Source organism: Thamnophis elegans, chromosome 11 (assembly GCF_009769535.1).
Source record: "Thamnophis elegans isolate rThaEle1 chromosome 11, rThaEle1.pri, whole genome shotgun sequence".
NCBI lineage: Eukaryota > Metazoa > Chordata > Lepidosauria > Squamata > Colubridae > Thamnophis > Thamnophis elegans.
The window spans coordinates 20180758-20203737 of record NC_045551.1 but is presented as its reverse complement, the minus strand read 5'-3'; the positions used below and the strand labels follow the sequence as shown (position 1 = coordinate 20203737).

At 45.9% G+C, this 22980-nt stretch overlaps 1 protein-coding gene across 1 annotated transcript in view; it reads left to right on the top strand.

The window, feature by feature from the left end:
- PPEF1 (protein phosphatase with EF-hand domain 1) overlaps nt 1-22980 on the top strand; it is a 75854-nt gene that overhangs the window by 6415 nt on the left and 46459 nt on the right. The window contains exons 3-6 of the mRNA XM_032226844.1: nt 7914-7974; nt 9850-10028; nt 15184-15298; nt 19979-20025. Coding sequence (XP_032082735.1) covers nt 7914-7974; nt 9850-10028; nt 15184-15298; nt 19979-20025 — 402 coding nt within the window. The remainder of the gene's footprint in view (nt 1-7913; nt 7975-9849; nt 10029-15183; nt 15299-19978; nt 20026-22980) is intronic.

The following is a 22980-nucleotide window of genomic DNA, read 5'->3' as shown; positions in this document are numbered from 1 at the left end:
CTACAATTCCAGACCAGGCATGATGAGATGTCCAGATGACCATCTGGACACTACAACAACATGGCTTCTTGGTCAATATGGAGAAGAGTCATTTCCTGCCGACCACGTGCATTCAACACCTGGGCACCATCATCGACTCGGTCTCCTGTCAGGTGTTCCTGTCTCTGGATCGACTGGCAAATCTCAAGAGCAGAGTGTGCCAATGCTGTCAGTCCAGGCCGGTGCCAATCGTCAAACTGTCCCAACTCCTAGGCATCATGATTTCCTGTCTGAAGGTGGTTCCCTGGGCTCATCTTCATGCCAGGGAACTGCAGTGGTTCCTTCTCCCGATGCAAAGAGCAAAGACCAGCAACTCCTCCAGACGAGTACGGCTTCCACAGAAGGTAATTCAATCTGTAGCCTGGTGAAGGACCGCGGCAGTCAAAGAAGGGTGCCTGTTCAAGGAACCCGAAAGGGTCGTGATGACCACAAACGCCAGCCTTCTGGAATGGGGCACCCACTGCCAAGGCCAGCTCGCCCAGGGCCAGTGGACTCTGAGGGAAGCCGCTCACAGCATAAACTGGCTGGAGCTGAGGGCAGCACGCCTAGCTCTGCAACGATTCTTGACACTGATCGTGGGCCAGCATGTGCTTTTGTTGACGGACAATGTGGCAACAAAAGCACACATAAACAGACAGGGTAGTACCCATTCCAGGGGACTTAGGATCGAGGCAGAAGCCCTGGGGAAGTGGGCAGAATGACATCTAGCCTCTCTCAGAGCGGACCACATTTCCGGAACCAGCAATCAGGAAGCAGACTGGCTGAGTCGGCAACAGATCAACCACCCAGAGGGGCGTCTACACCCAGACCTATTTCAGCAGATCATGCGGAGGTTTGGCAAACCACAAGTAGACCTATTTGCTACACACACCAATACACAACTGCCATGATTCTTCTCCCATTATCATTCTCCGTGGGCGGAGGGGACAAATGAGCTGAGGTGCAGGTGGCCCCCAGGACTGTTGTACGCATTTCCCCCTCTGCCTCTCATTCCGCAAGTGGTGTCCAAACTACTGTCAGAGGGAGCAGAGATCCTCCTAGTGGTGCCATTCTGGCCCAGGAGGTCCTGCAGGGACGTGCAGTCAGGGGAGGCAGGGCCTCACCCAGTAAAGTGCGGTAAAGCTTATGGCTGGTGAGGCAAAAAGAAAGAAAGTGGCTTTTGCCTGCCCCGCAGCAGCTATGTCCGAAATAGAGGTGTCCCACACCCCGCAGCTATGTCTGCGGGGTGTGGGACGCTTCTATGTCAGACAGAAGCGGCAGGGCACTTTCTTTCAGCTTTTGCCCACCCCGCAGGGCAAACACTTCCACCTTGCAGGCACCAGAGCCACAGGCCATTAGGAGTACATCCTGCCCGCAGCAGAAGAGTGCCAGTTCCTGCCCAGGCTGGAGCAAGAGCCATGGAGGCAAAAGGCGAAGAGGGGTGGGGGGTGTTCCAAGAGGTCCCCTCCCCTTTTTGTGCTCCACAAGCCAGGCCCGCAGCGGCAAGAGGCTCAGCTCTGCTTCTATCGCTTCCCCCTCTGCTCCAGAGAAGCCGGCCACGGGTAAGTCTCCGCAGCCCCGGTTCCATCTCCAAGCAGCCACAGGAGGAAACAGGCCAGCCCCGCTTCCCTCCCCAGACTTTCTAGGAGTGGAGGACCCTCATTCCGCTCCCCCTTCCAAGCCCCGAGTGGCCAGCCTCGGCTCCCGCTGCTTTCTCCCAGAGCTCTGGCAGGTCTGGAGGAGCCCAAACAAGGCGGGAGTGAAAGCCGCGGAGGCAAAAGGCAAAGAGGGGTGGGGAGGGGGTGTTTCAAGAGGCCCCCTCCCCTTTTTGCGCTCCGCAAGCCAGGCCTGCAGCAGCAAGAGGCTCAGCTCTGCTTCTATCGCCCTCCCCCCACTCCAGAGAAGCGGACCTGGCTTGCGGAGTGCAAAAAGGGGAGGGAGTCTCTTGGAACACCTCCCCACCCCTCTTCGCCTTTCACCTTCGCGGCTCTTGCTCCAGTGTGGGCAGGAACCGGCGCTCTTCTGCTGCGGGTGGGATGTACTCCTGATGGCCTGTGGCTCCGGTGCCTGCAAGGTGGAAGTGTTTGCCCTGCGGGGCGGGCAAAAGCTGAAAGAAAGCGCCCTGCCGCTTCTGTCTGTCATAGAGGTGTCCCACGCCCCATAGCTGGGTCGGACATAGTTGCGGGGCGCAGGACACCTCTATTTCAGACATAGCTGCTGTGGGGCGGGCAAAAGCCGCTTTCTTTCTTTTTGCCTCACCAGCCATAAGCTTCACCGCACCTCACTGAGGTCCTGGTACACAGACCTTGTCAGTCTCCCCATTCAGAAACCGTGGAGGATTCCTCAGGACCAAATCTCCCTCAGCCAAGGGGCCGTCAGCCACCCGGATCCCCAGTGGCTGCAGTTAGCCATCTGGCACTTGAGGGGGAGCTTTTGAGGAAGCAGAACATCTCTGACAAGGTCATAAACACCATCCAGGAGACCTTCCACCACTAAGAGATACGACATGACCTGGGTCGCCTTTTCCACCTGGTGTAGGACTAAGGGCATTGAAGACATTTCTGCTACAGTCTCTCAACTTCTGGACTTTCTGCAGGAGGGTCTGGACAAAGGCCTGGCACCTAGCACACTCCGTCGTCAAGTTGCTGCCTTGTCCACCATTCTTGCCAGGGGCTCCTCTCGCCCGCTGAGTCAGCATCCACAGGTCAAGAGCTTCCTGAAGGGCATGGTGAATATCAGCCCTCCAGCGGTTCACCATTACACATCCTGGAACCTACTGTTCATCCTACGAGCCTTAACAGGTCCTCTGAGCCTATTTGAACAATGAGTCTTCATCATCTGACTCTCAAGACGGCCTTCCTAGTAGCCATTATGTCAGCTCGATGAGTGTCTGAACTGGTGGCTCTTTCCGTCAGGGAGGACATGTGCATTGTACACACTGACAGGGTCATATTGAGACTTGACCCCACATTTATTCCTAAGGTCAACACTCATTTTCATAGAACTCAGGAAGTAATTCTACCTAATTTTTGTCCCAAACCTTCTCACCCTAGGGAACGCAATTGGATGTGAGATATGTTGTACGCATTTATAGAAGGAGGACTAAGGAGTTCCGATGCTCCGAATCCTTCTTTGTGTCTTTCCATCCTGGGTTGCTAGGCCGCAAAGCGTCTTCTCATACCATCGGCCGCTGGTTGTGCGCCTGTATTAAGCTGGCTTACGAGCACCAGGGCAAGACCGCTCCAGGCCTTGTGACCACGCATTCAACCAAAAGTGCAGCTACTTCAGCAGCATGGGCGACCCAGGCATCCATTATCGACATTTGCAGAGCAACCACATGGGCTTCCCCCACTGCATTTATCAAGAACTACAAAATCGACACCTTTGCCTCAGCCGAAGCCTCCTTCGGAAGAAAAATTCTGCAGAAGGTTACTGAAATTCAGGAGACTTCGGTCTCTGTGATACAATAGCTTGGGTATGTCCCATGCTTGGACTCTCCAAGCAGCACATTGAAGAAAGACCGTTGGCTTACCTGAACGATCGTTCTCTGGGCACTGCGAGGAGAGTCTAAACCTGCCCAGGATTTTCTCAAGGGTTTTCTACAGGACTTTGTCTGTTTTTGACTGTGAACAGGACTCCTGTACGGTTGCTTCTTCGTTTTTAAACTGAAAATAAGGAGGCGAAGGGAGGCGTAGTCAAAGAAAAACTCACTTAGTCCAAGGGCAGATAGACTGTGTTAACCCATGCTTGGACTCTCCTCGCAGCACCCAGAGAACCACTGTTCAGGTAAGCCAATGGTCTTTCCTCCCCGCTCCCCACAACTGCTTCCCGCTTCCCATTCTTTGGTCCACTTTGCTCCTAGAGTCTAGTCGACTTGCAAATGCTTTTCATGCCGGAAATGAAATGTTCTGGGGGCCATGATCTCATGTGACTTTAGGCACCCATCTGCTTTTGTCATCCGAGATCACAGCCCCCAAAACTTTTCACTCTCAGCGTGAAAAACATTTACAAGCCAAATGCATGCTTGAAGGGAAATTGTCCTGCTCTCCTTCCCCTCAAAGGCAAAGAAACCACAGCCGAGAGGAGACAGATCATTGCAAGATAAGGGAGTCCAGAGCGGCAGGATGGGAGGGGCGAAGCATGATGTATCTCAATAGGTCAAGGAGGCCTTGGGTGGCTTGTTCCATCACTAGGACCTTCATGTCCTTCATCACACTGAGATAATTCATGCACTTAACGACCCCTCATTCAAATAGTGAATGAGTGGGTAAAAGCAGAGAGTAGTAGCGTTCAAGTTACACGATTTACTCTTTTTTTTTGGTATATGTTTTATTTGCAGTTGTCCTTTAACAACCAACATATTTTGTGGACAGTGTAATGACTGGGTCAATACATTTTTACACAGTGCTAACAATAATAATGCAATTACATATACACAGTTTTTATCCAACTTCTAACCTTAACATGCTCATTATAATTATAATCTTTTGTGTATCAGTATGTATAATACTTTTTTCCCAATTTGTGCTTATTTTCCCCCCACCTGTTGGGGTTCTTCCAAATTCATCTATTTATCTTTAAAGAGTTTTATTCTCTCTTTATAATTCTTTATTGCTTTCTCCAAAAATATATTTCAACATCCAATACATTTCTTCATACAATGTGTTTGTTGAGGCACCAATAAGTATTATTCAAATTCCATCATATTTCCAATATCTCAGTTTTCTATAAACATTTATTAATAAAATTTAATCAGTCCTAGGATTATATCTGAGTCCCCTGAATTTGTAGTCTTTAAAAGCTATAAATTCCAATATATTTTTGCATACTGTTAATCATGATAATACATTTAAATATGCCTAATCACAATATTCCTAACCTTACTATATTTATGGTTATAGTAAATTATATTATATATCTATATATCAGTGGTGAGTTCCTACCGGTTTGGACCGGTTTGGCCAAACCGATAGTAGTTTGGCAGCCTGAGTTGCTGGAACCAAGAGTAACCCAGACCTGCCACACCCCCGAACCGGTTCCATGGGCAATGGCAGCGCCATCTTGTTTTTCAATTCTCTGCATATGGAGAACAATTTTAATTGCACTGGGGCATGCACGTGCAGTGTACATCAAGCGCTCACGCAAAGCGCACATATGAATGAATTGGCAGTAGTACCTGCCGGAACCCACCCCTGCTATATATGTGTGTGTTACTATTTCCCAAATGTATACTTTCTATTTGTTTCTATTAGTTTTTAATACAATCACAGTATTACAAGATATTATGTCTCTATCCGTCATCACTCAGCCTTTTTAAAATGTCAACATTTATTGAATTTTTGGTGATTCTTTTATATTTCTCTTGGGATCCTATATTTCTTTCTAATATTTTTACATAGACTGAATAAATAAATAGCCTTACCCCTTATCTCCTTCTGGTGCATCATTTGGACACCCATCCGTAACCCTTTCATTATTTTGGAGAAGTCTTTTTTCCCCTCTGTCCTATTATAAGCTCTTAAGGAATTATCTATTTGATTCTTAGTATTTATTATTGTCTTTTCATTGTTTTTGTTTTCTTGTAGCTTATTTTGATTTGTCTCCACCACCACTTCTTCTGATTTCTTACCTATCTTCTGAATATTTTGTTCATCTTTTTCCACCATTTGTTGATGATCTTCTACACTCACTTCTTTATCTTTGGACAATCCCATCATCTCCTTATGATTCGTTGTCATACTTTAATAAAAAACTTTAGCCATCATTAATATTTCTTCATAGAACTTTATTGTCTCCTGCTGAGTCATTTTGTACCAAATTAATATATTAAAAATTACTCAATATATCTATAATAGTCCAGTGTCCCCATATCTAAAAAACTCCAAAAAAGTCAATTATTGATAAAATTTATCAATCCCAGAATTATTCCTCCAAATCCCCTAGTTTTCTAGTCCTTAAAAGCTATAAATATATACTTTAAAGTCTTTATAGTTTCCAACTTACACCTTCCCAATTGTCCAAATTTTAGAGTCTTATTTGTCTTTGCTTCTTTTTCTCTCTTCCCCCTTTTCCCCTCCCATTCTATTGCTTTTCTTCTTTTGCCTCATAGGATGATCTATTAAATGACATTAGTCACTCAAATTCAGCTTGGCCCAGCAGGTTTCCTCCAATCCTTCAAACCTACCCTTCAATGAACGGTTAAATAAAGTTTTGGTATTTATAGTTCAGTTGCTTTAAAAATCTTCAGTCGATATTTCCAAGCCTTCAAATCGCCTACTACGATAACATCAAGATCAAATAGCCTTCCAGGTGTTGTTTGTTTCTCACCTTTCATCATTTTCAGTCAAATTTCCCACGTTGCAGTAATCTTCTTCTTCCAGTAGATGGTTACCCTGCTCCCAATTCCAGCATTCAACAGTGTAAAAGTCAAAATAGCTGACTGTCAGCCATTTAAGGGGGTTGAAGATAGAGTTTAGAAAAGCAATTTCTCCCACTGATCACTTTTCACAATGTTGTTTGACTTTTTGCATGCTTTTTTGTTTTAAAATAGCCTTTAAATATTTCTTTTGCATCTGAGTCTTTAATCTTTAGTCTTTCTCTTTAATTTTTAATCTTTAATCTTTCTCCATAAACCCAATTGCCACTTTCTTACTATTTTGAGATTGTTTTTTAAATTTTTAACTTGGTTAAATCTTTGGGGTAAAAGTTGGAAGTTATTTCACTGCTCTGTCCACGCACCGCTCCAGCACAAGATCTTAGTGTCCCTTTTGTCCCAGCTTGTGACAGACCAAGATGGCCGCCGTCCCTGCCATCATTCGGGACAGCTTTCTTTGGATCAACGAGGAAATTGCAGTTTCCTCGTGATCGACAAAGCGCCTCTCCTAACTTCATCACCCTTCCAGGGCGGCTTGACCACGTAGAGTTTTTCGGCAAGCAGTTGCCAGCTGCATTTCATGGAGCCTGGCGGAGCTCCGCTATTTTCTAGTCATTCCTGCTGCGACGTCAAGTTACATTTGTAACTTGAGGATTACCTGTATAATTACCTGGATTACACATTAGAAATTGGAGAGAATATTCATAGCTCAGGTTGTAGATTTAGGTAGATGTTACTAGTTTGGTAATGGTCCCCATGATCACATGATCAAAATTCAGGCACTTGAGAACGGACTGATATTTATGACACTTGCAGTGTCCTGGGATCACGTGATCACCTTTTGCAACCTCCCGACAAATAAAGTTAATGCGGAAGCCAGATTCACTTAACAATCATGTTATTAACTTAACAACTGCAGTTATTCACTTCACTGTAAGGAAAGGTTGAAAAATGGAGTAAAATTCACTTAACAACTATCTCACTTAGCAATGGAATTGTGTTGTGGTCATAAGTTTAGGACTGTACAGTGTATCCTTGCCATACATCTGAGATGACTGCCTGGGGAAGCTTTTTAAATGGGGCCAAGGGCTACAGGAAATTAGCTGGTGGGAGTGCTGTAGTGCAAGGACCAAGAGTTGCTTTCTCCTGATCTAACATTTGTGCAGGAATCAGAAACGGGGAGGAGTGATAGAGAAGTAGAGTAGTTTTTATGCACATAGTAGGAGTTGCCTATATTTACGTCTTTTGAGCTGGAAAAGGTTTTATGCATGCAAGTGATAGCATTAAAACATAGTATGAGGCTTGGGATTTTATGAAGCATTCTAGTGCAGAGATGGGGAACTATGTCCCTTTTATAACTTGTGGACTTCAACTGACCACAGCATGGCTGGCTCAGGAATTCTTGGAGTTAAAGTCCACAAGTCATAAAAGAGACATAGTTCCCCACCTCTGTTTTAGTAAGTGGATAAATGTGCAATAAATGAGATTTTGATTGACAACTAACAGATGTTTTCTTACTCAGCTCTCCAAATTCTTCACGTTTATGCTGGACCATTTTACTCAGACCAATAAGACAGACCCAGGTGAGGATTTTAGAAAAATAAATCATTTTTAATAAAGTGCACTGGCATATTTTTTTTAGAAAATGACAAGTCAACCATGGACAAATCTATAGGTATCATTACTAATTTTTGTCACTATCTTCAGAGCCACTTCAGGATCCACACATGTAAATGAAAACCTTTTTATGTCTTCCAAGAGTAAAAAACTAAGAATTGGATAAAGTGCAGGTGTTCTCCCTATTAAATGGTCAATTGAAGTAAGAATGCATTGTTCATAACCATAGTGGTATAGGAGAAGAGCTAGCATCTTTGCTTTCCTGCTCAATATAGTTTTAATATTACATCAAGAACTCTAGCTCTTATAAAGGGCTCCATTAATCTTAGAATCAATAGCAAAAAGAAAATAACAAATATTTTATTTTTTGATTCTTGTTAAAATATTTTCATGATTACCTAATTCTGTATATTGCAAAGTGTGTTCCTAAGAAAATGTTCCTGTGAAAAGTTATATTTGGCAATGTTTGTAATTATGGTTTTACATTTTTTTTTCTCTTTAATTATTAATGGGTTTTTCTGTGTAAACTGGTTATTATATTTTCATGCAGAAGAGAACAGACTCACTAAAATTTGAACTGCAGCTCCCATCAGTCACAGCTAACAAGGCTAGTAGAGGGATGCTAGAAATTGTGGCTCACTAATATTTATAGTTTTAGGAAGTTTAGTTTGTGAGATTTGTGCAATGTAGCAAAAATAGGTATTCTCTAGTGGAAGAAAAAATACTGATCATAGGAATATTCCTTTTTGTAGTTTCCACAATTGAGGGCTCCCAGGAAAAAAATAGAGGGGGAGCAAAGAAAAATCTGGCTGGGCAATTGTGAGTCTTTGCAAGGTTTCTCAACCTTTGTAACTGTAGTGTATAAGTGGACTTCAACAACCAGAATTCCCAAGCCATTCATGCTTAGAGTTGTAGCCCACATATGTATCTTAAAGTTGCAAAGGTTGAAAAACACTGATATATAGCTCTAAACATGTTATAAACAAATATTTTTTGGTAATTCTATCCATGAAAAAATATACATAGTTTATAGTTTATTTAATCTATGTTATCATACTACAATTGAAAAAAGTTGTGTTTTACAAGCTAGCATGGAGAGCACTTGCCTATAAAGTCACCAGGAGTTGGACACGATGAAGTGGTTAAAAACAACAAACATAGTTTATTGAAAGCTGCATTAATTATATCTAGCAACTGCTCTTGCAAAACAACAAACTTTTAAAAGACTGAAAAAGAGAACTTTGCAGTTCCAGTCTTAAGTGTAGTTTAGCCAGGGGTGGGCTTCAAAAATTTCAGCAACTGACTCTCTGCTGGGTTCCTGGGTGGGTGTGGCCATGGTGGGCATGACCTAGTTGCACTACAAGGGGGTGGGGCTTTTCATCTTCCCCAGGCTCCGGAGGCTTTCCTCGAGCCTCTGGGCCCCGGAGGCCTTCTGAGAAGCCTGTTTCCCCCCCTCACCAAGCCTCCGTGTGGGCCCTGCACTTACCTCACATCCAAAATGGGCCGTGTGAAGACTCCTGGGAGGAGAGGGGAGAGATGGGCAGGACCAGGGATGGCATTTGGAGGTTCTCCGAACCGGCCATAATGTTAGCTATGGGTTTTTCCAAACCCAGGCAAACTTGTAGCAGCCCACCCCTGACTTTAGCCCAACATGCAAAGCAGTACAATACTACAGCTGCAAAAATTCTTAGTTATGATGGCGCCCTTCTTCCTCCCACTCCCATTGTCTGGCTTAGCCTAGAGTCTGCTCAAAGTAGGAGTAAATGCTACATTCAGGCCATTGTCTGTGGACATCATTATTAACCAGATACTTATTAACTGCATTTTCTGCTTTCTTTTAGAAATCAGCTCCCATTTTTTCTCTACTGGTAGTGATTATGCCATATCAATCTCAGATCATGCCATGGCAGAGTATAAAAGAATAATAGAAGTGCCAATTTCTTATCAAGGCCCTCATCTTTGTTTTCCTCTCACTGTCGCTGATACCGAAGTACTTCTTCAGGCTTTCAAACATCAACAGGCAAGTTAAGACCAGTGATTTAATACAGGTAGTCCTAGACTTACAACCACAATGGAGGCCAAGATTTCTGTCGTTGTGCGATATTTGTTAAATGAATTTTGCCCCATTTTATGACTTTTCTTGCCTCAGTTGCTAAGTGAATCCCTGCAGTTGTTAAGTTAATCACCCGGTTGTTAAGTGAATTTGTCTTCCCTATTGACTTTACTAGGCCGAATGTTGCAAAAGGGGATCACATGACTCTGGAACACAGCAGCAGTAATAAATATGAAGCAGTTGCCAAGCATCCAAATTTTGATTCTATGATCATGGGGATGCTGCAAAGGTCATAACTGTGAAAAACGGTCATAAGTAATTTTCTCAGTGGTGGTGTAACTTTGAATGGTCACTACATGAACTGTTGTAAGTTGAGGACTACCTGTAATTTAATGCTTCATTTTGAAATGTATCATGATAATAACAATGAGGAAATGAGGTATCCCTTATGATAGTCTTCAAAGAAATACATCTAGATAGGGTCAAATCAAAGAAGGCTCTAGTACAGAAGCGGAAAACTATGGCCTCTTTATGAGTTATGAGTTATGAGTTATGAAAGTTTATTTATATGCCGCCCTTTTCCCTGGGGGGACTCAGGGCGGCTTACAAGTGGGGGGGAAAACAGACATTTAACACGTGAGAACAATACATAATTAAAAAACACAACATTCATACCATTCGGGTGGGTTACAGTCTTTAGCCCCAGGCCTGACAGGATAGCCAGATTTTAAGGGCTGTGCGGAAGGTCTGGAGGGTGGTGAGGGTACGAATCTCCACGGGGAGATCGTTCCAAAGGGTCGGAGCTACTACCAAGAAGGCTCTCCACGTGGTTGCCAGTCGACACTGACCGGCAGATGGAACCCGGAGGAGGCCTAATCTATGTGATCTAATTGGTCGCGTGGAGGTGATTGGCAGTAGGCGGTCTCTCAAGTACCCAGATCCACTACCATGAAGGGCTTTATGGGTGACTAGTAGCACCTTGAAGCGTACCCGGAGATCGACAGGTAGCCAGTGCAGCTCGCGGAGGATAGGTGTTATGTGGGTGAACCGAAGTGCACCCACAATCGCTTGCGCGGCCGCATTCTGGACTAGCTGAAGTCGCCGGATACTCTTCAAGGGCAGCCCCATGTAGAGCACATTGCAGTACTCCAGCCTAGAGGTCACAAGGGCACGAGTGACTGTTGTGAGGGCCTCCCGGTTCAGGTAGGGGCGCAACTGGTGCACCAGGCGAACCTGGGCAAATGCCCCCCTGGTCACAGCTGACAAATGGTGGTCAAAAGTCAGCTGTGGGTCCAGGAGGACTCCCAAGTTGCGGACCCTGTCTGAGGGGTGTAGTGTTTGACCCCCCAGCCTGAGAGATGGAACACTTGCCAAATTAGTGGGAGGGAAACACAACAGCCACTCGGTCATATCTGGGTTGAGCACAAGCTTGTTAGCCCTCATCCAGTCCCTAACAGCTTCAAGGCCCTGGTTCATCACGTCCACCGCTTCATTGAGTTGGCACGGGGCGGACAGATACAACTGCGTATCGTCCGTGTACTGGTGGTATCTTATCCCGTGCCGCCGAATGATCCCGCCCAGCGGTTTCATGTAGATGTTGAAAAGTAGGGGGGACAAGACCGAACCCTGCGGCACCCCATATGTTAGGGGCCTAGGAGTCGATCTCTGCCCTCCAACTAACACCGACTGCGACCTGTCCGAGAGGTAAGAGGAGAACCACTGCAAAACAGTGCCTCCCACCCCCACCTCCCGCAGTCGTCGCAGAAGGATACCATGGTCGATGGTATTGAAAGCCGCTGAGAGGTCAAGGAGAACCAGGATGGAGGCGTGGCCTCTGTCCCTGGCTCTCCAGAGGTCATCGGTCAATGCGACCAAAGCGGTTTCTGTGCTATAGCCAGGCATGAAGCCGGACTGGAATGGGTCAAGATAACTAGCTTCCTCCAAGGACCGCTGGAGCTGGAAGGCCACCACCTTCTCAACAACCTTCCCCACAAAGGGGAGGTTGGAGACTGGACGATAATTGTTAAGAACAGCTGGATCCAAGGATGGTTTCTTCAGGAGGGGTCTCACCACCGCCACTTTAAGCGCGGGGGGAAAGACCCCCTCCCAAAGGGAGGCGGTAACAACCGCCTGGATCCAGCCCCGTGTCACCTCCCTGCTGTTAGCAACCAGCCAGGAGGGGCACAGGTCCAGTGTACATGTGGAGGCACTCACAGCTCTCATGGCCTTGTCCACATCCCCAGGGGCAACATCCTGAAACTCAACCCAGCGATGGTCTCCCAGATTATCCCCTTGTGCCTCGGCTGGATCTGCAGAATTGGAGTCCAAATCCGACCGAAACCGAGCAACTTTGTCCGCTAAGAACTTGACGTAGTCCTCAGCCCTACCCTGCAGGGGGTCCCCCGCATCCCTCCTATTTAGGAGGGAGCGGGTTATCCTGAACAGGGCGGCTGGGCGTGACTCAGCGGACGCAATCAAGGTGGCAATATAAGATCTTTTTGCCGTCCTAATTGCCCTGATGTATTCCTTGATGCAAGATGTTAAGAGTGCTCGGTTCGATTCGGATTTATTGGACCTCCATAAGTGCTCTAGGCGTCTCTTCCGGCGCTTCCTCTCCCGGAGTTCCTCGGTGAACCAAGGTGGCCTCCGGAATCCACTGCCTCAGAGCGGCCGTAGTGGCGCAATCCGGTCAAGAGACTCTGTCGCTGCTGAGTTCCAAGCAGCAACCAGAGTCTCCACCGGACTGTGGGCGAGGGTATCAGGAATAACCCCAAGCTCCATCTGGAACCTCAAGGGGTCCATAAGTCGCCTGGGGCGGAACCACCTGGTCGGTTCCTCCTCCCTATAGTGAGGGTTTGGTCTCCGAAAGTCAAGCCTCAGTAGGCAGTGGTCTGACCACGACAGGGGTATGATCTCATTACCCCTCAGACCAAGATCACAAGTCCACTGCTCCGAGAGGAATACGAGGTCGAGCATGTGACCCGCTGAGTGGGTTGGGCCCCGAATTACTTGGGTCAAGCCCATGGCTGTCATGGAAGCCATGAACTCCTGCGCCCCATCAGAGTGTTCACCGAGCGAAGGCAGGTTGAAATCCCCCAGGACCATAAGCCTGGGGAACTCAATTGCCAGCTCGGCTACCGACTCGAGGAGCGAGGGGAGGGCTGCTGCAACGCTGTTGGGAGGCAGGTACGTTAACAGCAAACCCACTTGACCCTTGAGGTCCAACTTCACCAGCAGGGACTCACACCCGACAAGCTCCGGAGCAGGGATCCTACGAGGTGCTAAAGACTCTCGGATAACAATAGCCACACCCCCACCCCTTCTCTGAGCTCTCGGCTGATGGAGCACCTGAAATCCTTCTGGGCACATCTCTACGAGGGGGACTCCTCCCTCCAGGCCCAGCCAGGTTTCAGTAATACATGCCAGGTCTGCCCTCTCATCTAAAATTAAGTCCCGGACGAGGGGAGCCTTGTGAACTACAGACCTGGCATTTAGCGACAACAGCCTGAGACCAGGGTCCTGATTACTCGTGCCATCTGGCCTTGGAGTGGGACTCATAGGGCCGGAAGGAGGGATCTCTGTAACGTAGCGAGCCCTCCTTCCCCGGTAATGGCCAGCCCTAAAGTCCCCACCATATCTGCCCCTCCCCGTTACGACCGTAATGCTCCGGCCCACTCCCGTGTCCATAGTCCCCCCAACCACCCCAATGACCCCCGCATTCCTCGGCAGGTCCTCCGAATCAAACATACTCATTCACTCACCCAGGCAGTCCCCACGTAATAATTAAAAACACAAAAATACAACGATAATGGCAATAAAAAAGTGGGACCATTCACTCAATTACATACATATCACATGCATATCCCATACAAAGAGAGAAAAAGAGGGGGAGAAAAAGAAAGAAAAAATAGATTACGCAGCTGTTAGATTGCGAGTTCAGGGAGAGCCAAATGGCTCTCAGCAGATGGCTCTGTAGCAGGCAATGATAGTGTTAATACGAAGGGTGAGCCACAGGGGGAGGAGGGAGGAGGAGGGCGTCTGGAAGAATTATGGTATCCAAAGCCCATGATTTGGATTTAGAGCCAAGGAAATGACTTGTGGACTTCAACTCCCAGAATTCCTGAACCAGCTGGCTCAAGAATTCTAGGAGTTGAAGTCCAGAAGTCATAAAGGAGCCATAGGCCCCACCTATAATGTAGTACATCATAATTTCTGGATATATTTTTTTGTTCATTTCCTTGGCTCTAAATCCAAATCATGGGCTTTGGATACCTTGACAAATGCACTGAGACTATTTAGCACCATGATGGCGAACCTATGGCACATGTGCCACAGGTGGCACGCAGAGCCATTTGTCAGGGCACAGACAGGCGTTGCCCTGTCAGCTCCACTGTGCATGTGCGTGCTGGCCAGCTGACTTTGCTTTTCTTTTGAGGCCATTTTTCACCCTCCAGAGGCTTCAGGAGGCTTCCCTGAAGGCTCCAGAAGGCAAAAAATGGCTCTACGAGCAAAGAGGAAGTGACTTCCAGTTTGGCCGTAGGGCTGTTTTTTGCCCTCCGGAACTTTCAGGGAAGCCTCCTGAAGACTCTGGAGGGTGAAAAACAGCCCTACGAGCAAACTGAAAGTCCATTCTGAACTTCCAGTTTGTCTGTAGGGCTGGTTTTTCATGCTCCGGAAGCTCCTGAAGCCTCCAGAAGGCCTCAGGGAGGGGCAGGGAGGATGTTTTCGCCCTCTCCAGTCTCCTAGAAAGGCTCTGGAGCCTGGGGAGGGCGAAAAAAGAGCCTAAAAGCAGGGTAGGTACATGACCACCCTGTGCTTCCCCCCCCCCCCCCGCTTTTGGCATGTGAGCCAAAAAAGATTCGCCATCACTGATTTAGCACTTCATTTTTTTAAAGGAATGGTGCAATACACTGGTTGTAATCAGTATTGCCCAAGTACACTTCAGAGATCTTTATTAGAATAGCATTAAAGGTCTTGGCCACTTGTTCTTTGAGCAAGCAAGGCCTCTAAATGTCCTATAAATGTTAAATTTTCTCTCAGACACACAACATTGTTCTCACTCAGCTTTAGTGAATGGATGCTATAACATGCTGTTTTTGTCTTCATATATGATGCTTTGCAGCAGCTACATGCTCGATATGTGCTTCAGCTGTTTCATGAGACCAGGAAAGTCCTTCAACAAATGCCAAACATCACTCATGTCTCAACTTCTTATGCCAAAGAAGTAACCATCTGTGGTAAGCTAGCAAAAATTTTTTAAGGATAATATCAGGGTGAGACAGAATCAAAAATATCTCTTGAATTGGGAGGACTGAGCAACATTTTTAGCTGTCACTACCTTTGAGATGATTGCTCCTTCCTCCTAGTACAAATCCTTCCCAATTTTCCTTTATCATTCCAAAAAAGGATTGGTGACTCAGACTTCAGAACATAATTTAAGTAAATCAAACATTTCCCCCACCTTTTTTGTTAGATTTGAATTTGAATTTAATAAAATTTATATGCCGCCCAATCCCGTAGGACTCCGGGCAGTTTACAAATACAAAAAATAAAATCAAAAACTTAAATATAGAGAAAAGAAAAGATAGATTTAAAAACAACACACCATACACTCAGTTCTAGATGGGGCTGGACCGTATCTTGGGGTCAACAGCCCCAGGCCTGCCGGAACAGCCAGGTTTTAGTGGCTTTTCGGAAGGCCAAGAGAGTGGGAAGGGTCCGGATCTCTGCGGGCAGATCGTTCCACAGGGCCGGAGCAGCTACAGAGAAAGCCCTCCCCTGAGTGGTCGTCAACCGGCATTGCCCGGTCAACAGCACCCGGAGGAGGCCCAGTCTGTGAGATCTTATAGGTCGTTGGGAGGTATGTGGCAGGAGGCGGTCCCGAAGATATCCAGGTCCCAAGCCATGTAGGGCTTTGAAGATAATAACTAGCACCTTGAAGCGCATTCGGAGACCAATGGGAAGCCAGTGCAGCTTGCGGCGGATAGGTGTAACATGGGTGTATCTAGGTACACCCGATATCGCTCGCGCGGCCACATTCTGGACCAACTGTAGTCTCCGAACACTCTTCAGGGGCAGCCCCATGTAAAGCGCAATGCAGTAATCAAGCCTAGAGGTGACAAGAGCATGAGTGACCATTTGAAGTGCCTCCCGGGCCAGGTAGGGCCGCAACTGGTGCACCAGGCGAACCTGGGCCCCGAGAGAAACACAAGGTCGAGTGTGTGTCCCGCTGTATGAGTCGGACCCTGAATTACCTGGGTCAAGTCCATAGCTGTCATGGAAGCCATGAATGCCTGTGCCTCATTGGACCATTCGCCAAGGGATGGCAGGTTGAAGTCCCCCAGTACTATCAGTCTGGGTAATTCAACTGACAGTCCGGCTACTGACTCCAGGAGCGCAGGCAGGGCTGTTGTAACGCAGCTGGGAGGTAGGTACGTTAGGAACAAGCCCACTTGACCCCCTAGGTCCAGCTCACCAGAAGGGATTCACACCCGACAGTCTCTGGGGCAGGGATCCCACGAGGTACTAATGATTCCCGGATGACAACTGCCACTCCCCCACCCCTTCCTTAGTGTCATGGTTGGTGGAGCACCTGAAACCCTTCTGGGCACATTTCTGAGAGGGGGACTCCTCCCTCATGGCCCAGCCAGGTTTCAGTAATACATGCCAGATCTGCCCCCTCATCTAATATTAAGTCCCGGACGAGGGGAGCTTTATGAATCACAGACCTGGCATTTAGCAGCAGCAACCTGAGACCGGGGCCCTGACATCTCTTGCCACCTGGTCCTTGAGTTGAGTTATCAGGGCCGGAACGAGGGATCGCTGTGACATAGCGAGCCCTCCTTCCCCGGTAATGGCCAGCCCTGAAACTCCCATCATACCTGCTTCTCCCAAATGTAACCGGGATGCTCCAGCCCATCCCAACTTCCGTAGACCCCTCCTCCCCTCCCACAGCCCCCGCTCTCCTCGGCAGGCCATTCACCCCATGCACTCTGGGATGAGAGGCGGGTCCGGGCCCCCATCCACTTCTGCTTCTGCACTCAGTGGAGGGGGCTCCAGGCCGCACTCTCGGTCCCCTCATATATACCAAACAGGCATTCCCAACAGGCATACCCCACTATAACACTAAAAACATAAGTATAGTAAAACAGAGCATAAAGTTAAAAATTAATTAAAAGAGTGGGATCATTCACTAACATACATACAGCAAGCATTCCACATACAAGAACAGTTCACACAGATCTTAATAGTTGTGCAAATGACTCTAAGAGTTCGAAATGGTTGAAAACCAGCAGTGGTCCACAGGTGGCATACAGGAGAATGTCTCGTCTTCCCCCTCTCCTGTAGGCCTGGAAAGGCCCAAAGTCTGGGGTGGCTGAGGGATGGTCGCTGTGAATGCCCCACTCGTCCAAAGTCCAAGGTGCCGTAACAAGATGAATTAAACAGGCGCTATCCGAGATGGTATTCCAGGGGCAGTGGCGGGTGGCAATGATCAAAGCAGCTGGGGCTGAAGCGGCAAGTCCAGGGGCCCTGACATTGCGGTTGGAGGAGGCTAGATATTCAGAGACCAAGATAGAGGAGAGCCAGATGTCAGGCAGGCGGAGCAGGGGGGGTGTGTGCTCCACAATAGCGATGGTAGGCTGAAGAAGAGACTCACCAGGGAGAAAAGTAGATGTTACTGAATGAGTCAGTGATCCAACCAGGCACATTTTCATGAAAAGAGCTGCTTTTCCATCTGTAAAATTTTCTTTTGTGTGGTAAATAATTAATGTCAACTCTAACCTTCTCCAAGAAATGGTTCTTATTACCAATTTGAGGGTACCAAATCTGACCTGCAAAATTCCAGACAAACACTAGATGGCACCAAAGAATTAGTTTTCTGCCCCCTAAAGATTCTTCAGATTTTTGCCACTCAGATCTGATTATCCTGTTATAACAGAAGGAATGCCTATTGAGAAATGTTTTTTCTGGAGCTGTTAAAATGATGAAAATATACAAAATAGTAGGAATTCTAATTTATAAACTATATTGGGTCTAAATAGCATTCTTTAGTTGCCGCAGGCCATGGTATCTTCCCATTATTGTACATATTATTATATCAGTAAATATATAAACATAATTCAAGAGTTTCCTAATCATAACTCCTTGCTTACATTGATATAACCACATGACACAATGTGATTACAGTGGTATAAGTACATAGCATTACTGTAGCACACAAATCAATCAAAGCCCTCCAAAATAACTTAAGTAAACCATAAGAGCAAAAGGCTCAAATAGAAAAAACAGGGCTGATCTACAATATACAGTGCAACATACAGTGTAAGCACTGTAACAGCCATTATGTAGGACAGACAGGCACAAGACTAGCGGAGTACACCAGTAGTGGGATTAAAACGTTTTTACTACTGGTACTGTGGGCATGGCTTGGTGGGTGTGGTGTGGCTTGGTGGACGAGGCTTGGTGGGCGTGGCAGGGGAAGGATACTGTAAAATCTCCATTCCCTCCCCATTCCAGGGGAAGGTTACTGCAAAATCCTCATTTCCTCCTGATCAGCTGGAACTCCGGAGGCAGAGAATAGATGGGGGCGGGGCCAGTCAGAGGTGGTATTTACCAGTTCTCCGAATTACTCAAAATTTCTCCGTCCAATGCTCCAGAACTGGTCAGAACCTGCTGAGAACCACCTCTGGAGTACACCTTTAAACAACTAGCAGTCAAAAGACACAATTAAAATTTCTTAATCTCACAACCCACAAACAGACTCAACCACAATTAAATGGTAAATTGTGATCATCCTAGACTAGCTAAACCCAAAAATGCTAGGGAATTCATAGCTTTTAGACAAATCGGCTATCAATAGACACATAGAAATAAATCAAATTTACACAGCATTTAAATGAGACAATTAAAAAACTAAGAAGGAAACAAAAATACTAAACACATCATCTCCAGGAGCTAACAACCAGATAAGCAGGGAATAATACCAGGCAAACAATCTAGCAGAAAACAATACTCTAAACTCTACACTACATGAATATTTCAATGCCAACTCAGAGAGCTAAAAAGGTTTTGCTGGAAGTAGGATATATCTCGTTTATTTCTAATCAGAAATTTGGCTCGACTTTCAATAAAAATATGTTCATCTGTCGTTATTCAGATTTTTGCCATGGAAACTATTATTTGCTTGAAGAGCAGGTCATAATCTCTTTCAGATATTCTTATAGTTGTGCAAATGAGGACACTGGTTAGAGGAAGTACATATGAATTAGCAAGGACAGGCTTGCTTGCAAGGACAATTGTAATTTCATCCTATTTAAGAGGCTCAAATTTTGAGGAAATATAACAGTATTTCCTTATGCACAGCAATAACTGACTGTAACTCATTGAATTATATAAAATATAAATACAGTAGAAGCTTCCTTATTTGGCTTTATATTGAGCGGATTAAAAACTGATTTAAAACAATCATATTGCATGAGTACAATGAATTCAATCTGCTAGCTGCTCCTGTGATTGGGAGATACAGTGCTGAGTCTGAGAATTATAACAAAATAATTATTATTCTTTGCAGCTGCTGAACCTCCTCAAGCAGACCCAGGGAGTACTATCACTCTCTTATTGAAGCTCAAGCCAAATTTCTGATTAGAAATAAAAGAGATATATCCTACTTCCAGCAAATCCTTTTTAGCTCTCTGAGTTGGCATTGAAATATTCATGTAGTGTAGAGTTTCTTTATATTGGTTCTTTCCCTTTTGGTTTCCAATGCAAAACCTATTAAAGTACACTTGAGTGCCTACATTTTCTCTTTCACATATTTCTTAAATATTGGAGACTTATAATTTCTAATTCTGGCTGCTGATAAGTTTCATTTGAAAGCTTTATACATATATGCAGCACTAAAACTATTTTCTTTCTAGGTGATTTACATGGAAAATTAGATGATCTTTTGCTGATATTCTACAAAGTAAGTAATTAAAATGTGAGTTTTTAAGATAGTGCTTAGCTCAAATCACCTATATCCAGATGATCAGCACTTTATGCTATCAGTTATTAAGATTTGAGCATCTTTCCACTGGTTCTCTGTTAACTATAATTGGAGGCTGATTGACAGTACTACTAAAGGATATTGGAAGATATGAAACCTAAAAATAAGGACTCTGGGATTCTTTACAAAGTGTAAACGGAAGTTGAAATAGCTTAGATGAGTTTTCTCCTTGAAAAGAAAAGCAGTTGGAAGCTTGGATGTTATGAAGCATTTTCTTCAATTAAGTAAATATTTGAACATGCTTTTTTTGAGAGAGAGACATACCATAGTTTTTGGTGTATAAATGCACTCCCCCCCACAAAGTGAGTGGAAAATGTCTGTGCATCTTATAGAATGAATGTTGCCCACCCGCTGGCTCCCACTCTTCGACCTCTGCCTTCCAGCAATTTGCCTCCTGGCAGCAAACAGCCTGGTCATCTTCAGCACAGTCTGATTTAGCACAAGCAGCTGATTGGTGGTTGGATCAGCCTCCCGGAATACTGTCAGTCAGCTGTTCCAGTGGGGATCGCCACCACCGCCATGCATCACCACTTCCACCTATCGCCACCTCCAGGCTCCCCATTTTTGGCCTTCGCACATCCCATTCCAGGCAGTGGGGATAGGTGGTGGCAGCAATGGAATGAGCCAAAAACAGTATGTGCGGAGGCCAGAAATGGGGCGCATGGAGGCGGCAGTGGCAATGGGTGGCAGTGGCAATGGGCAGCGGCGATCCCTGTAACCTGGAACAGCTGATTGGTGGTATTCTGGGAGGCCGATCCAACCGCCAATCAGGTGCTCATTCTAAATCAGGCTGTGCTGAAGCTGACCAGGCTGTTTGCTGCAAGGAGGCAAATTGCTGGGCGGCAGAGGCAAAAGCAGATTTTTTTTCTTGTTTTCCTCCCCAAAATCTAGGTACGTCTTATAGTCTGGAGTGTCTTATTGTCCGAAAAATACGATAAATATATAAAGTTATTTATATATTTATTGTTGGATGGACTCGTAGAAACTGTGTCCAGGGCCTTTTGCTTAGCTTTGGGTAATGTGCTAGTTGAAGCCCTACCTGGACCTCAAAAATCTTTGTGCAATGGTCTGTAAGAATGTCCTTGAGAAAAAGGAGGAAAAGCCACAGATTAGACACCAGTCAGATAAGAGGCACCTTAGCTTGCAGAAGCGACATCAACAAAGGCATCATCCCTACTTTACAAATTAACAGAGTTGGAAGGGACCTTGTAGGTCAAACAAGAGACCATACACCATTTCTGACAAATGTGTTGTGGTCCACCACCAGCTTGTGGAGTTGGTAGCAGAGTCGGACAGTGAGGAGGTGGGGGAGGAACATGGGCCAGTCCTGGAGTTTGGGGAAGGCTCGTATGAGGGTTCTGCCAGAGGCAGAGTGGGGGGCCAGGGCCATCTGGTAGTTATGTGCTGCCTCCGTAGCCTTGTTTATCAATACATGTTTGCCAATCACCTGGGCCCATTCTAGATAGGGCTTCTTTAGCAGATTGTACCATTCTTTCTGCTTCACCATTGCTGGCCAGGTGGCAAGGGGTAACCAGGGCATGTCTGATAAATTGTAAATTGAGGCCCATTGTCAGAAACCAGGGCATCGGGCAGGCCATGCATGGAGAAAAGTCTCTGTAGCCCCTTGATGACCGCCTCTGCCATGTGGTAGTCATGAGGACTATCTCTAACCATTTCGAATAGGCATCCACAACTATGAGGAAAGTTTGCCCATGCACGGGGCCTGTAAAATCAATGTGCACTCTGGACCAGGGTGCCTTAGGCCTTTCCCATTCGTGCACAGGCGCTTCTGGCAGAAGCAGCAGAAGAGTACAAGAAACAAGCTGATAAGCACCGCTCGCTCCAACCCCACTTCCATGTGGGGGATAAAGTTTTCTTGTCTACCAAATACATAAAGTTAAGAATGCTTAGCAATAAATTAAGGCCGAAATTTTTAGGTCCCAATAGTGAAAATAATTAACTCAGTTACAGTTCAGCTCAGTCTACCAAGAATTCTAGGGAAAATTCATCCGATATTTCATTGTAGCTTGCTGAAACCTATGATTGGATTCAACCTAAGACTGTTGACCCAGCTGCCCCCTCCTCCAGTAGTGATATAAGGAAAAACACACTATAAAGTGAAGAAAATTTTAGATTCTAGATTATATAGAGGTCAATTACAGTATTTAATGCATTGGAAAGGGTACCCTTTGCCTGAAGTTACATGGGTGGAAAGTTGGAATGTAAAAGCCGATAAGTTAGTGAAACAATTCCATGATAAATTTCCCGATAAGCCAAAGGGCCCCCCTGGTGGGGGGAAAGGTGGTTAGTTATGCTAACCTCCACATTATTCTCTTTTCAGGATACACTTTTCTTCTGAGGAGAGGCCGTCTGCCAGGCAGGCAACCATCTTTTCTTTTGGGTCTTTAGCATGCCACAATTTCTATTATTCTGCTATGCATTTTCTATTGTGGGAAATGGGAGGGGGGATTGTAAGGAGTCACATACTATGTAGCCACAACAAAATTCTTTATAGAAAGCCAAGGTCATCTTTTGTCTCTGCACCTCTGCACCTGACCGGAATTGGATGGGTGGAACTGTTAGCATGGCAGTGGGAGATTGGACCATGTGATGGAGTTGTGCGTGTGGGGGTAAGATTTCAACTGGGTGGGGAAAACCGGGAAGCTTTCAGATTCAGGATTTCCCAGATGTGCCAACATGGCTCTCTTAATAAATTGGAACTTTGAGCAATACTTTGCTTTGGATTCTGATTTATTTTTGGATGCTATCTGGAACCCTGGTACTTGGACTTTGGTGTTTTAGACGCTACTTCATCCTTCTCCCTCCATGGAATTTCCCAAATGCCAATTAGCAAACTAATTTCAGCTCCGGGAC